Here is a 14,203-nt window from a genome sequence, read left to right as displayed (position 1 = left end):
ATTTATATGTTATAATATGTGTTAGGTTGGTATTTCGAAATAAGATGTCTTAGTAAGAAAAGAACCAATATTTAGCCACTTACGCACATGCAGTGGTAATCGTGCTATATAATGCACCGCCCCCCAGCCCATTCATAAATGCGTATGCGGCAAACAATGAGAATTACACAACTGCCACCGTCAAATCACTCTACACGTGTTTCACCCTTTCACGGGGCATCTTCAGGAGTTATGTTACACCGATTAGAGCCAAACACAGAGTCCTAATTAGGCAGTTGTGTAATTCGCATTGTTTGCCGCATACGCATTTATCAGCTGGCTGGCGGGCGATGCACTTTGTTGCACGACTACCACTGCATGTGCGGAAGTGGCTAAAAGTAAATATTGGTTCTTTTCTTACTTAGGATGGACTTCCGCAAGGTAACGCCTGATTCCATTAAATATTTAAGATGCCTTAGTTGTACTATCTAAAATTAATGCTAAAATATGATATGTACTCTCTCCGGATATTTCCTGTAAATTCTTTAATTATTCTCACAAATCAATTCCATATATTTAAAAGTAATCCCTGTCTAATAAAACGCACTTTCCCATCGCTTTTTCCAGTCGTCGAAACAATCGGAACAGTCTTTCCGGTATATATATACATATATATATGTATATTTATGTCTAAAGTGGTTGGGACCATCGATAACTATATATATAAACATATATATTACATATATATATATATACATATTGATATTGTAGGCGTTGAAGAATTAGTAAACGATCGGCTTTTGGTCGATTTGCACGTGTTTTGTGTCTCGTGAAGCGTTATGTTGCCGCCTTATTAAAGACGTCTCTAAAAGTTATCACAAAAATCCCGACCGAGTTCGTATCAGTTCGTGCCAGGAACCTTAAAGCAAGGGTTCCCGGTAGTTTAAGTTGAAGGCTGCCGTTATATATGGGCACAACTTTGTACATATTTCTATTAAGTTGGAATCTTATAGCTTTCATCTATTGATGTACACATGTGACTAGAATCAAATTCAAAAATTCTTTATTCGACTTATGGTTACATTTTTAAGGACGTCGAGTCTACCACACCGAAGAGAATTTGAAGCCTTTTCTACCTACTTTCGTTCTTCAGTACACTTTATACTCAAGCGTAAATGTTTTTTAAATATTAACACGCTTTTTTTCATACACGTTCCTGATTTAAAAAGAAATAAAACTGAAAAGTACAGAGATGATGACAAATGTATTTTATTATTTCTTTCGTAGGGTTTCGGGAGGAGGAGAAAAGAGTTGCGGGGGGAGGGCGTGCTAAATTTAGTAAAAACTGCGTCACGCGCACCGACAGGCTTCCGCGAGATTTCGTATCGAATCAAAATGTTCGATGTTAGCCGACGCTTTTGAACTGAATAAAGACATCGAACTTTGTTCGTAATGATTAATATAATTATTTCCACCAGAGATGTTTCTGTAGATTTCAAAGGGCCTGCATCCAGGGTTTATCTACGATCTTTACATGGTCTCCTCATCTTGCTGGACTCCAGAACCTCAACCGAAGACGTTTCTGTAGATTTCGAAGGTGGCAGAGTTACTTTTAGACTTTACATGGTCATCCATCAACGCTGCGCCTATCATTTCCTGGTCTCGTTATTTTCTTGGACTCTATAATTTTAAGGCCCAATGGGCCATCTGTTCTGTGCGCTATATGACCAGCACAACGCCACCTTCATTAACCAATTCGCTAGGCTCTACCGTTCGTATCGTAGACCCCTCTACGGTACGTTGAGCTTCTGTGAGTTCGTTAAAGATATATATATATATATATATATATATATATATATATATATATACATCCTTCCAAAAACAAATCTGTAACTACTTCTTTAACAAAGACTATAAATAATGAAACTGTACTAAAATTTTGTATGAATAAAAAATATTTTATGATACGTTCTGTACATTACGTAAATAAACAACTAACAAAGTTTGAGAATAAAAATAAATCAGAAAAGTTTTTTCGAAAACCGTTAGATTTTTTTTATTTATTTACCTACGTTAACCGCTTTTTTCTTTATATTCCATTTCGTTGCGACCCGTACATGACGAGATATTTAAGTAACGGAGGCTTTGAACGGTCACAACTATAGATTACCCTATATTTATATGTTAGCCAAAAACAACTTTAACATAATTACATTTAAAAATAATATGCAATCATACACTTCCATACAAAATAATTACGTTTCCCCGTAAACGTAAGTTTCCTCAGTCTTTGAGCACTCAACCTTGAGGGTTACGTCTCGTGCAAGCTCATGCAACGTGTACAAACGCGACGAGCGTACAGAGAGCCTTCAGGTAAACTGTACTTAAGACTTTTGTGAGACTTGTGCTTTTATGCTTTTCACTCGTTATTTAACAGCTTCGTGACTTTAAACTAAGAGTTATATAAATAACTTAAGTTACAATTTAAATAACTTAAGTATTCAGACTATCAAAGACAAGTTGCATTAATTTATAATTTAATAATTTTAATTTCAGGGCAGCTCAGTTTACTATAAACTAGAATCAGTTTGGGAGACCCTCTTCTCTTATAATGGCTTCCTTCTATTTAAAATTACAAAGGTTCCAAACGCATCCAGATCTTCGAAAAACAAACAACCAACTTAGAATATAAGGCTTTTAGTACATTTAGGTTATCTGGTGAAGACGACTTACAACGTCCTTCCATCCTTGTTGGAGGCCTATGTTCAATGGTGATATTTCAACAGCTGTAACGATGATTTGTATAAAACCTTTCCATAAAGCTAGCTGGCTATAAAAATAGTATATATGTAAAGTAATAAGCCGATATCTCTTTTTATTAGAATTGTTATTCAAGTAGTAAAAACAAAAACTGATAAAATAAGACAGAAAAGCACACGCAGTTTGAATGGAATCAATCGTGAAATTTTCCATTATAAAATCGCAGAGTTGAAGCTAAAACCTATTATATGCATTACCTTAGCTGGCATTTTATTACGAAAGCTTTTTCCGTTAAGATATATGACTACGTAATAAAAGTGTATAAAGTATGTGTATTTCAACCAACACTATATTTTACATGTAATTTAATATATATCTATACTGATATATAAAATTGGTCAGTGTGTGTCTGTATTTAATATAAAAATAATCGCTTTTTACTACATGCCTATGATCATATACGTTATAAATACCAAAAATACATTTTTTTTATTTTTTATCTCTCTGTTTGTTTTAGCTGGTTGGCTAAGTGAATATATTTAATTGACGCTAGACGCTGTTAGCCTTTCTGACTTTTACAGCTTCTTTGGACTCAGGGCTCATCTAATAAATTTAAAAAAAATCTTCGTCAGATGCGTCGCCTGACATATTGTATTGATTATTACTACTTGGTTTTTAGACATTTTTGTCTGGCTATGTTTGTTCCGGCTATTCTCTAAAATGGCTGGGTCGATTTTGTCGTGACTTATACTGTCAGGTAGATGATGTAATGAAAAGTAACTTAGGCTACTATTATTTTAGAAAAATTCTTTTAATATAGTAATATAATGACAAAAATCAGTGCGATCCACGAGAAGCGACCGGAGGATAACTAGTCTTATATGTAATGCGTTGGAACACCTAATAAATAACATTATATATATTCTAGTATATATTTAGAGAGAGCAGTAAAAATTTGTTATTTATTAAAAATCCAAATATAAACATATACATTACATATAGCAACATATATATCATATATAGTGATCTCTTTCGACATATGGAAGGAGGTTTAATGCGTGGCAAAAAAGAACGTATTACACAACTTTGAATGATATAACAATATACTCCCATGCGTTATGTCATACATTATAATTAATTTAAAAAGCTCATTCAATAAAACCTTCTTAAAATATATAATTTTTAACAGACACTAACATTGAGAATAAATTACTCTATTACTGCATTAATAATTTTATAAAAGCAATCACAAAAAAAATCGCCTGGATATGTTGCAAGTTATTCTTTGATCAGGGCTCGATTAGTACTCTTGTGTTCTGCATTTATAGTTTCTGTCCAATTGGGTTCTCCTATTATTCTTCTTGACGTCCACAGGTGGTCACTTTAAATGTCTCTATACGGGTAGTAATATAATAAAATAAATATGAAGAAATAAATAAGGCTATTGTAAAAGTGTGCCCACGAAAAAACCTGTCTGAGTTAGTTATACGCTTTTATCTGATCTGGGTGCGTTTGGAATCTCATAGCTTTAAGATAAAGAAACCTTTTCCAAAGTGGCGCCCACGCCTTTACATGAGGTCTATTCGAAAGTGGACTTGACGCGAGTTTAACTCTTTCGCTTTAATATAAAAATTATGTATGTATGGGGCGCGTAAGAATTTTATGCGCCCCATACATACATAATTTTTATATATTTATATATATATATATATATATATATATATATATATATATATATTTATATGTGTGTGTATATATATATATATATGTATATATACATACATACATATTATTTAGACTAATTAAGCTTTATAGTGGAAGGTCAATAAGTCAATAAGTCACTGTAAGTGATTTGCAAAGAATAATGTAAGTAATTTAGGTAATGAATGTACTACTACTACCTTTTTACTTATTTTCATTCAAACTAAGTTCTGTTGATAATAAATGTTATATTATAATAATAAACCATAGATATATTTTAACTGTGATGTTTATAGAATGAGTTTAATTTTTGTCATCACGTAAAATTGACTTCGATATGGGATCCCTCCTAAATTAGATTGGAGGTATCGTTCGAACGGGAAATGTATTTGTAAATCAAATATAGCCTTTATTTATTTTCATGGGTCAAACAAAATATTAATCATTTACTTTTTTTATGATAGAAAAACAATTGTTTTTTACAAAAATAATTAAAGCAAAAGAATTTTGTAATATAAAATCTTGCCTGACAATTATACAGAGTGATTGGTCATAGGTGTAACAACTTTAAAGGGTTGAATGTATAGCTTATTTGTCTGTCAATTTAGTAAAAGCGTTTTCGAAATCCGAATTACTACTTGTTAAATATTGTTTACAATATGTCTCATTAAAATTATTACTACCACAAGTGTTTGTCCTATTGCATTGTAATTATAAAAATATTGTTACATATTTTAAAATGATTACTTTATGCTGAATGATTGTGCATAGGTGTAAATTCTTGAAAGCTTTTTGATGACAAGTAAATTACACGTCTAAACCTTATACAAGTATGACGCTTAAACTTAAGTAGTCAATATATACGAGTATATATATATATATATGTAGGCATGTACGAATCATATTATATTAGGGGGACCGTAATGTCATGTGTCATGATTCTTACCGCTTCGGTATTAAAATTTTGTATACTATATTGCAAAAGGTTGTTGATAACGAAGGTGAATATATTGTTGATTAGAAATAAAAACTTGTTAAAGATGTAGTCGTGTTCATTTTACTTAAGAAAGCGGCATTATTTTCTGATCCCTCTTATGTTTAGTTCTGTTTAAGGAGAGGTCTGTGATCCTGTGAAACTACTGAGTATATATAAATTTACTTTTAAAAAAGTGTTACATGAAAAAAATAGTAAATTTCATATAAGGTTTCGCAGCTAATAGCAAGTAATATAGCTGTGGAAAATACCGTTACTCCATCTATTCCCTCAATAGCTATGAGTGTCGATAAAGGATTATTTATTAACAGGCAGGGGATCTCTTTGTGCGCGTTATTTCACTTGAAGTAGCAACCCCCGTCGGTGTCATTTATATCAATCGCCTTCCGTCTAATAGTGTTGTTCCACAAATTAGCAGAAATAAAATATATCACTTATTTAAATTGCTTAGAGCTTAAATTATTAAGCGTACTAATGCTCACAGTAAAACGAAGGAAAATCGCTTAATTGGGACACGTTCTTCGACACCAATGATACAATCTCCTTCAACTTATCATGATGGGAAAGGTCGCTGGTAAAAGGAAGGTTGGTAGGAGAAATAAGTCGTGGCTTCGTAACATTAGAGAGTGGACCGGAATCGCCAGCGCTGCTGAGCTATTACGCAGAACCAAAAATAAGGAAGAGAGCAGGAAGCTGATAGACAACCTCCACTAGTTGGAGAGGCACTTCAAGAAGAGAAGAGCTTAAATTAATCCGTATTAAATATAACTGATATAAAACCTTGTTAAAACCGTCTGTGGGGAAGGCCTATGTCCAGCCGTGGACATATTTATTTACTTTATTGGAGATAAACAGTAACAAAAGGCAGTAAGAAAGTGTAAATTTAGAAACTTAGAAATACAAAATTAGTTACAATTGTTACCTTATAACTATCTCACTAAGAACATTTAAAGATTTAAAGTCAAACAATGACAAAACAAATAAAAACATTACTAAACAATACTGCATATCACACCGCAATAATTACGAGTCACAGCAAGCCGTCACGTTCCAATGAGGTTTAAATTGTATTGTGTGTATTCAATAATTTCGAACGAAATTGTCTTTTTAAAAGATGCGAGAGAGCATGAGAATATATCAATATCACTAATATATGAATTGTGGTGATCACATCCTGTATAAGGGTGCACGTTTACCGATTGCATATTGCAGTTAAAACTATTTTAAATGTCATGAATAAACAATATAATTTTACATTTAACATACACGTATAACATCGTTTTATTTTGTAATAAGAATAGTTTCAGTCTGTACGAGGAAAAAAGGTAGTTTCTTTTTCTCTGTAAAAACCTTTTCGTCGTCTCGCTTCATGAGACTTTCGCTGCAGAAATCGAGCCAAAACAGGAAATGTGAGACAATATCAGTGTATTCATTAAGTTCTTATATCTTACGGAGGAGATAAAAAAATCCTTTTTGTCCTAATTACTAGAACCAATAGGATGCGCTAAATCACTATCAGCATTTAAAAAGATGACACAAGAGCACTTCCTTGGCTTTAAAAATAGGATATTGTGTAGCATTTCTTATTTATTCATATCTCCATCCATAGTTTGTCTGGTAGAGATCGCCTCGAGTGAAAAGACTGCTTCTTGTGCCTCTATATAAATTTTTTCTTTTTTAGTTATAATCTATGTTGTAAAATAAAGTGTATATACACTCTGGACTCTGTGTTTGGCACTAATCGGTGTAACATAACTCCTGAAGATGCCCCGTGGAGGGGTGAAACACGTGTTGAGTAATTTGGCGGTGGCGGTTGTGTGATTCGCATTGTTTGCCGCATACGCATTTATCAGCGGGCTGGCGGGCGGTGCACTTTGTTGCACGACTACTACTGTATGTGCGGAGGAGGCTACATTTTGATCCTTTTCTTACTTACCTTTAATTATTAAATGAATAAGAATGTATAAAAATCGTGTTAACTGTTAAAAGTGCAAGTTAAATATCAGAAATATAAATAAAAAAAAAACTTGTAATTAAATTAATTAAAAATATAAATACATGTTATATCGAAGACTCCCTGAAATCAAACCCATGATTTACGATCGCAAGTCAGTTCTCTACCGCCGGGCTAGCTCTGTCCATAGAAACTGTATCACTAATGTACATATATATACTATATATGTTTTGTTTCCACGTATGCATATATATAATTCATAATATACACAAATTAGACTATTTCCATTCGCCTCAATTCATTTTTCGTCAGCGAATTTTATTTGATTTCGCAATACATTGCTCTCTCGACATCACGTTTAATGTTTATGTTTTATTTTAATGTATTTGAGCTGACGATGTATTTATAAATGTTTTACATAGTCGTCTATCAGATGTCTGGGTACAATAATTTTTATTTATTTTCATTTGAAAATTTTGAAAACGACTAAAGAATTTAAATTACTTTTATATGCTTATTTGCAAATAGCTAGTAGCACTAGTGAACTTATATATTAAAACATTCTTTAGAAAACTAATGTTTATAAAAAATATAGACCTTACATTTAGTGTTATACAACATTTTTTTTTATTTATGACCTTATTTTTGGGGTCTCTCGTTCTCCTATCATGGTTAGGACGGCACCTTACAATCGATAATTGTTTTTTTCTGTACTTTATTGTACACCAAAACGTTAATTAATAGAACTAAAAGGAAACGTAACAAAATATTATACGTAATAACTAAAAAAATATATCCAATTTGTATACAGGTACAAGAAGTGGTCTTATCGCTCGAGGCGTTTAGGCAGTTTAGGGTGTACATAAGAGAAATATAAACATTTAAATATATTATACATTTCAGAGTATAATACAATTGCACAAATATATATACATAAACATACAAATGTATACATTACTATATACACATACATAAATACAAACATACTGTCCCTCTCTCTCTGTCTGTGTGTGTTTGTGTGTGTGCGCGCGTGTGCCTTAGGTGGTAAAGGTATTACATAAATACGAATAAATAACAAATGCTATAACATATTCTATTTTACAGGCAAAGGAAGGTCTCTTTTATCATTTTTTAAAAGCTGACAGCAAATTAGCGCATCTTATTGCTTCTGGTAATTAAATCCATAACCTGACAGCGGTGAGTTCTTTATTTCTTATTCTCCTGACTTCCTTCACAACATCTCGCTTCCTTCTCGTACATATCCCCTTCCATACATCGCCTTCCTTCCCTTATGATTGCAAGATATCACTTTGTTTTCCAGTATCACAGTTTATGATTGAGTTTTTTTGGTTTATTTTTGACTGGCACCTTTAAAAGTAAACACCGTTTTTTATAGTAGGTAGGCCTATGTTCAGGAGTGGTAACACAACGGTAAAAGACTGAGATTCACGATCGTAAGTCGCTAGTTCGATTCCAGAAATACAATGTTATATGATACACTTCTTCTTCTTGAAGTGCCTCTCCAACTAGTGGAGGTTGGCTATCAGCTTCCTGCTCTCTTCCTTATTTTTGGTTCTGCGTAATAGCTCAGCAGCGCTGGCGATTCCGGTCCACTCTCAAATGTTACGAAGCCACGACTTCTTTCTCCTACCAACCTCCCTTTTACCAGCGACCTTTCCCATCATGATAAGTTGAAGGAGATTGTATCGTTGGTGTCGAAGAACGTGTCCATATGATTCACACTGTGTATTAATTATATAGTATTGCCACTACTCACTAAATAAGTTTCCAGAGGAGGGGCAATAGCGTTCTCTGTACCATAATACCATCAACTGCGTACCAAGCGGTGCTACTATAGTATATTCTAACATAGATATCTTAGGGAGAGGTGTATGCCTTGCAGTGAGCGTCTATTAAGACGATGATATACAGGGTGATGATACAGCTGATACTCGTACAATGATGTGATCATCATTGACAGTTATAATTAACTATTTTTAAATGTCAGTAGAAAAAACTGTAGGTTCTGATATTCATACTGTAAATGTTGTGCATACTTTCAATAAATACGTGCAACATAATGTTTTAATTGCTCATAAAGCATTAAAAATATAATTTAAATGCATACATTTCTGACATGTTTTCTGTAAATAAATAAAATAAACTTAGTTCAAGTCGGTAGTGTTAATTTATTCTGTGTTTTAAAGAACACAATCAAACATCTATAAAATAAAAGTGCTTTGAAAATTAAAAGAATATAAATTAATTATAAACAATTTATAACAATATTAAAGTTCAGCAAACTTCGGATATCTCAATTATTTGACAGGGAGGTCTTTATAAATTATATTTCACATCCATTAGCACTCGCGATTATGAAGTTCGTTCATAATTACTTATTAATTAACAATTTAATTTAAGGAGACGCTAATTGGACACCGAAGTAATAAACAAATCCCTTATCAAACATTTTTGGTCTGCACAAAATAATGATCGGAGCAGTTTCGCGGTTAGAATTGTGGTTTAATTTCACGGGCTCAAATCTCGGTACTAGTGAAATATATAATCATCTCCATTATACATAAGCTTAAAAGAAACATCCAAAAACTCACATATTACGCTGGCTGGGCGGTAAGAAGATAATAATAGAGGAATACGATTCGCGTTGACAAGCTTATTGACGGAGTCAGAAGAATCTACGACCCTCAGAAGAGAGGAAAATGACCAAAAAAGATAATGCATTATATTCATTTTTACATCGCCATAATTTCAGCTGTAAGACATCTACTGCTGTAAATAAGCCATCTCCATAATTTTCTAATAGATCCGTATGGACGTTGTATATTCCTGGGCATAGTTCGCCCAAAATATCAAACTTTAATTAAATTATTTTTTTTACTTTTTGTAAAATAATACTTGGAAATTAAGCTGTATTTCTTTGTTTCAGAACAGGCGCCTACTGTAAGGTATAAGCATTTCCCAAAGGTATCTCAGTGTGTAGTCATCGCAATGTGGTATTATGGTAAAAAGAGGTCGCTGCTGCTTATCCTATAGAAACTTGTTTCTGAGCAATGGTACTCCTACATGATTACAGTACAAAGTGTGAATTATACAAGATTGTAAAGCGAGAATTGAACCCGTGACCTATGATCGAAAGCACTATAACAATGGGCTACCATTGTTGTAGTTGGTAACAATGTATCAAAGAAATAAAAATCAGCACTAAATAATGCGTTTGAAACAATATTACAGTCGAAACAGTTTCACAAAGGAACGTCGAAAACAACACATGCATTTCGCTTTGTCATTTTTAAAAAGTTATATTGTTCAATTGGAAACTGTGTGTGTGTTCATTTGTTAATAAGTTCATAAAATTCACGGGACTATATTATGTTTTACAATCGACGCAAAGGTTTTTGGGAAATTTATTTTAGTTCCTTATTTATATCATTATTATAATATTGTATGTATGCTTCTAGTAGGTAATCAATCGAATTTAAAAATATAGAAGAGGCACACTTGCCTCCATTATAATGGAAAAGGATGAAAGAGAGTGCGTCCTCAAATTCTTTAGGAAAGTTGCACAATACGCAATAGACAGGAACAAAACATAGGTGGATAAACATTGTAAAGTAATTAAAATAGATTCATTGATATTAAAAAAAAATTGTTAAATAAATCCGTGATAAAAATTTATGTACACGAGAAAATAATTAAACCAATTAAAACTGTGATACTGTAATAGAAACGGATAACTGTAGTGTTTGAGGATGTACGAAAGGAATGAAATGATTGAGAAAGGAAGAAGGAATTGTAGAATGATAGAAGGAGGAAAAAAAGATATTGTATACTATAGAAGACGAAAACGAAAATAAAAATTCAAGTGAAAAAATTATTAAGAAATACTAAACCCTGTTCCCAGTTAAATAGGGGGTGGAAGAATAGGTCCCCAATAGCGAGGTCTATAAAAAAAATCAATCGACTTCTTTTCATCCGCTGGACGCCCACTGGAAGGTATAGGCTTCTCCCAAAGATCGTCACGATGACCGGTGCCACTCTGCCCGTATTCAGCGACTATCCACAACCTGAACTATATCGTCGGTTGCACCTAGTGGAGGGCATACTCACGACGCCTCTCATGGTGACCACTCGAGAACCTCTCAGCCCACACGGCTATTAGCTGCAAGAACAATGTGCTCCACCCACTGCCACTTCAGATGAGCCATTCTCCGAGATACGTCGATGAACTTCTGAAATCTTCTCATGGTTCTTCTGGTTCTTCTTCTGGTTCGATCTCACAGCGAAACTCCGAATATCTCCGTCTCCATTGCTCTCTGGGTGCTCCCGTCGCAAGCGACCACGAGTCGGTTCCGTCCATCACCAGCAAAACTCTGGTCAAAGATCTTCGTCTTCAAGATTTGTGGATTTTGGACGAGAAGATGTTTCGAATCTTTCCGAACTCTGCCGACCAGAGTTGGATTCGGCGAGTGAGTCTCTTTCTTGAAATTAGACATACCAAGCTAGACGGTTTGACCCAGGTATATATCAAGTATATGTAATAATTATATAAAGTACTATATATAATGTACACGTAACAATAAAGGATTTTTAAACTATATAAGGTGATTGGCTATAGGTGATGCTTTAAAAGCGGGATTGCTCGTATGTTGGATAAAACTTTAAATCTTTAATCTTATTTATAATCACCCTGTAAAAAGTGATCCTTTTTAAATGTTACATTAATTTATCTTTTATATTCTGGCAGTATAGTCCGATATTATATGTAGCCATTCGAATAAGGGCACGCTTATTCTAAGTATGTTATTATTACGCTGTTTATTATTTATAAAACCATTGATTTTTTTTTAAGGTTGTGTCATACATAAAACATAAATTGAAACATTACAGTTTATTCAACATATATTTGTTAGATGTATGATTTGTTTAAGAAGCGTCTTACAACACGTACCTTTTTATAATCTTTTTTAAATGAATGAAGCCTTCTTTAAATAGGCGAATGCTATTTACTTATACATTAGCATACATTCATTAAATTTAAATATATAACAACCATAGTCCAGTACACAATTCCTCTTATAAATAATATATTAGTTTAATGCATTTTAAAACTATGATCAAACTTAGGAATCAATTATTTAAACTTCTTATTGTTTTTTTATTAAAAATAAATGTCTATGTCGTCATGTTGTGTATTCCTGTAACGTTTTATTTTCATTTTCATTTTTTTGTGTATATTATATGATGCGAAATAAATGTTTATTTAATCTTATCTTAATAAGGAAAAGTAAAGAAAGTGGTTATTAAAAAAACAGATTGTGTTGGTTGTAGGCTCTCTGCAGAAAGCGTTTGGAATCCCTGAAGCCACGTATTTTAAGTTAACGGATGCCATAATAAAGGATTGCGTTCTAGTTATTTTAATTTTCTAATAAATTGGGCTTTTCGGATCACTATAAATGATGAATGAAATATATTATGAATAAATGAATGCTGTATACCCAGACGAAAACTTCGTTGATTATATGAAAGAGAGCAAAATTGCTGCCAAAATTTTTATGTTTACAGTACGTCGTTGTCCAGGTTTATTTTTACCTCAAAAGTAAGCACGATCACGCCAGCGCCGGTACGATTTATGGTGGCCTCGCAAATGAAACACTTTGCATGATTCACGACAGCATCGGCTGATTGTGCGAGGTTTTGGGGATCTCGGTAGGTCGACGATTGCCAAGAAAAATATTAAAAAGTTAGGAACATGTCGCGCGGGGTGAACGAACTGCACTGACCTCCTTTCTGCGTGGTATTGAACGTGCGCAGCCGGTAAGAGTCCTCGTCGGGCTCTTCGTCCTGGTGGGCGGTGCGTGGTACGTCGAGGAAGGCATTAGAGCGACGAGGCTGGGAGTGTTGGGCGGGCGGCGGCCTCCGGCGTGCAGACGCCTGTCTCCGTACTTGTGGTGGAGTCTCAGCTTCCGCCAGCCGCGGCTCCGAGCTGTACCTTGCCCTGGTCTCCCTGTCAAGTTGCTGCTGCTGACGGCGGTGGCGTACGGAACGCCCGCCTGTGATCCTTGCCGACTGAGACCGCGTAGCCGGTCTCCGTCGCGGCGCTGGCGTGGTCTCCATCGGAGCGGCCAGTGCCTCCATGCTCGCGGAGGCGGGCGCGCATATCGACTGCGAGCGCTTCGTGCGTCCGTCCGTGGCCATGGTCGCGGCGATACTGAACGCTCCGGCTTTCAGTCGTTCCCCCGCCCGCCCCCGGTGGGCTTACTTGTTGCATCGCGTAGTCGTCCCTATAAAAGCTCTGTCAAACCATGCAATTGTCCAGCGATGATTGATAAAAGCGACTTGACAATTCGACGTAGTTAAACATGAAAATGAATGAATTCGTTTTATTATTTATTCGTAATAATTTTACTATACTATATTGTGTTATTTCTTCATAATTATATCGAATCAGAAGTGATAAGATCCGTAGACGAGCCAAAGTAACCGACATAGCCTAGCGAATTGGCAAATTGAAATGACAGTGAGCAGGCCTCATAGCGCTGGTGCCTTAAAGTTTTGGAATGGAGACCACAGACCGGCAAGTGCAGCGCACGGCGACAAGACCCACAAGATAGGCAGAAGCCTGGTCAAGAGTGGTAGTTTCTAACCTGTCTTATTTTAAATACATAGAGAAACTCTATGTCCAGAGGTCTACGTCTTACGACTGAGATGATAATGATATCAATGATTTATAACAGCGGAAAAAAGTTGAAACAGTTAACTTATAAATTTCTTATGAACAATTTAATTGTTCATAG

The 14,203-nt window shown here is 34.5% G+C and overlaps 1 protein-coding gene across 1 annotated transcript in view; it reads right to left on the bottom strand.

Moving 5' to 3' along the window:
* Positions 1–13,677, bottom strand: part of LOC137919409 (GTP-binding protein REM 1-like) — a 61,707-nt gene extending 48,030 nt beyond the window's left edge. Inside the window, 2 exon segments of the mRNA XM_068762477.1 lie at positions 13,190–13,641; positions 13,643–13,677. Coding sequence (XP_068618578.1) covers positions 13,190–13,641; positions 13,643–13,677 — 487 coding nt within the window.
* Positions 13,678–14,203: the final 526 nt, after the last annotated feature.

This window comes from Battus philenor, unplaced genomic scaffold, assembly GCF_028537555.1.
Source record: "Battus philenor isolate CCGP_79_NKW_IND1 unplaced genomic scaffold, ilBatPhil1.0.hap1 SCAF_16, whole genome shotgun sequence".
In the NCBI taxonomy this organism is placed as follows: domain Eukaryota; kingdom Metazoa; phylum Arthropoda; class Insecta; order Lepidoptera; family Papilionidae; genus Battus; species Battus philenor.
This window is presented reverse-complemented; position numbering and strand designations above follow the sequence as displayed.